General features: G+C 28.3%; 1 protein-coding gene across 1 annotated transcript; it reads left to right on the top strand.

Moving 5' to 3' along the window:
- Nucleotides 1-868: 868 nt before the first annotated feature.
- On the top strand, nucleotides 869-2353 carry LOC123883837 (ABA-responsive protein ABR17-like). The gene is made up of 2 exons (XM_045932779.1): nucleotides 869-1161; nucleotides 1898-2353. Exons 1-2 carry the CDS (start codon nucleotides 981-983, stop codon nucleotides 2188-2190), a joined length of 474 nt encoding a protein of 157 aa, XP_045788735.1. The 5' UTR covers nucleotides 869-980; the 3' UTR covers nucleotides 2191-2353.
- The last annotated feature ends 803 nt before the right edge of the window (nucleotides 2354-3156 follow it).

The raw sequence follows: 3156 nt of genomic DNA, 5'->3' as shown, positions 1-3156 counted from the left end.
GATGTTGTTGGGAGAAACTTTTATTTAATTATGTTGTTAAATTTTTATAACAATTGAACTATGTCACTTGATTCAGTAATTTCAATTCGGACTTTGTAACTTATATTATTTTTGTATTTTCCGCTGCATGATTTTTAATCATTTGAGGAATTAGTTAATTGGAGTAAGTGTGACATCCTTATTAAATAAATGAAATTAACTTTTTTTTGAAAATAAAAATAAAAGAGTAAATTAAGGGTGTTACAGCACCTGGACATACTGGCCATGCACCGGTTAAAGTTTTTCTCCACTGCAATGGAAGTGAAAGTGTAAACATCTTATGCAAGTACTGACGCAACCGAAATTATTAAAAAGCAAGACTTACAACACATTCGGAGAAAAGTAGGATACTGTTGTAATTTTTTTTTATTTTTGGGACGATTAGAAAAAAAAAATCTGAAATCCACAGTTTGAGTCGTGGAATGGTCTTCATACATTTTTGTCTTTTTACTGTGTCTTAAATGAAATGGTAATTTACTGAAATTAAATTCATATATAATTGTGAGATCTCGGGTTCGAACTCGAGTCATGACGTCCGGCTTAATAATTTTGGCATTTTTATCAATTGAGCTAGGTCTTATGAGACCATAGATTTTTGTCTTTATCAACCCAATTAAATATTGTCAAAATTATACGGCATATACATACAAGCATTGACCCAATAAATTATATAAAAAAAATAAAAAATTCACCCAATAAATAATAATATTAAAATATGACTAATTTCGGCATCAGCATTCACCAACAACCTCACTGAACAACTTGAGCTACAAAAAATTGAGGTTTACAAACTAGATAGGTCCTACCAAAATCCTATAAATAGCATCCCTCACCATGTCAAAAAACGCATCACATACCAATTTAGTTGTATTCATATTATAAACTTCTTCTCCCATTTTCTTCTTGCATATTAATCCTTTTTAGTTATCTTAATATACATCATGGGTGTTTTTGCTTTTGAAGATGATTTCGTTTCAACTGTTGCTCCACCTAAACTATACAAAGCTCTTGCAAAAGATGCCGATGAAATCGTCCCAAAGGTGATTCCGGTTATCCAAGGTGTTGAAATTGTTGAAGGAAATGGTGGACCTGGAACCATCAAGAAACTAACCGCTGTTGAAGGTAATTAAGTTCATATCGAAAAATTTATTGGTTAAATAATTTGATTAATTATCTCTAACTAAGAGAATCCATAAAAAAATTGATTAAATGACTCATTAAGAAGAAAGTTAAATTCAAGTGTAACAAAAGTTTATTGTAGTACTTTGCTGATGATCTAGAGCACTTTTTGTGAGTTTTAAGCAGAAAGTTTTAGATTCAATTTCAAAACTTAAGATATTAGGAAAAAACAATTCCAAGCTTAATATATATACTGATCACTAATATTTACCTAAAATAAAAATCTAGAAAAAAGTACTAATTCAAATTCAATTTTATTTGAAATTTTGAGTAGGAACGTTAAGAAGTCATTGATGTTAGACTATTATTTTTATAATAATAGAATTTGAAAATGAAAGGAGGCAATAAACAAACTAGTTTCATATTAAAATAAGTTGAAAGATCTAAATAAATTATAATAAACGCTATGAGAGGAACTAATGTAATTGAGATACTACATATCAAATTACACTAGTGTAACATTTGAGTAATGTTACACCGATAATGTTATAACGAAAAAAAATATTATAAAATTCACCGTTTGATTGAAAGTTTATATCGTATATATCATCATATATGTTAAATTTTATAAAAATCTAAAATTATTTGACATGTTATTAAGATAGAGCGAGATTAACGATATTTAATAAAAATACATAAACCATTAATCTAACAATTATGGTTGTATGTATTATTGCAGATGGCAAAAGCAGCTTTATTCTACACAAAGTAGGAGCAGTGGATGAGGCAAACTTGGGATACAACTACAGTTTAGTTGGAGGAACAGGGTTAGACGAAAGCTTAGAGAAAGTTGAATTTGAGACAAGTGTTGTGGCTGGTTCTGATGGTGGATCCATTGTTAAGATTTCAGTGAAATACCACACTAAAGGTGATGCAGCTTTATCTGATGCAGTTCGTGAGGAAACTAAGGGCAAAGGAACTGGTCTTCTTAAGGCTATTGAGGGTTTTGTTTTGGCTAATCCTGATTATTGATTAAATCTATACTTGGTTTAATTTTGGATATGGTGTGTCATGAGAATAATAATTGAGTGTTGTTTTGGGTGCTTGGTTGTATTGTAATTTTTTCTTTTTGGTAATTACCCTAGTGGTTCACCTTTTATATGAATAAATGGAGAATTCCGTGTTTGAACATTAATTTTTACATATATATCGGGATGACTCTATCAATTGAGATATATTTATCGATACTTTATTTTATTCATCTTATAAATAACTTTTAATTAGAACTAAATTTATCACTTGTTTCAAGTAAATAAATAACTAATTCTTAATGAGTTTGACAAGCAGAAGGTGAACCTAAATAACTTTAATTTTTTTTTTTTTACAAAAGCAAAACTAAACAAATTTATTAATAATAATCAAACTCGTAATATATATATATATATATATATATAGAGTCAGGATCCGTTGACACCAACTAGTTTGACACCAAATGTTACACCTCTCAATAACGTTTTAACCGATATAAATTTTATAAAATCCACCGTTGGATTGAAAGTTTACATCATATAGATCATTTGTGTAAAATTTTAGACAAATCCAAAATTATTTGATATGCTATTGAGACACATAATGATTAACGGCATTTAAAAAAACAAAAACCGTTAATTTTGATGTATCTCAATAACATATCAAATGATTTTGGATTTATTTGAAATTTTACATAAATGATCTATATGATATAAACTTTCAATCCAACGGTGGATTTTATAAAATTTATATCGGTTAAAACGTTATTAAGAGGTGTAACATTTGGTGTCAAACTAGTTGGTGTCAACGGATCCTGACTCATATATATATATATATATATATATATATATATATATATATATATATAAGAAAGAAACTACATGGACTTTTTTCTTAAAAACTCTACCGGCGAGTTGTAAAAATATGAAGTTATAATAATAGACTCGTCTTCATAATATCATCCTCATC

This window comes from Trifolium pratense, linkage group LG5 (genome assembly GCF_020283565.1).
Source record: "Trifolium pratense cultivar HEN17-A07 linkage group LG5, ARS_RC_1.1, whole genome shotgun sequence".
NCBI classification, from domain to species: domain Eukaryota; kingdom Viridiplantae; phylum Streptophyta; class Magnoliopsida; order Fabales; family Fabaceae; genus Trifolium; species Trifolium pratense.
The sequence above is the reverse complement of the archived record's forward strand: the minus strand, read 5'-3'. Positions and strand labels throughout refer to the sequence as shown.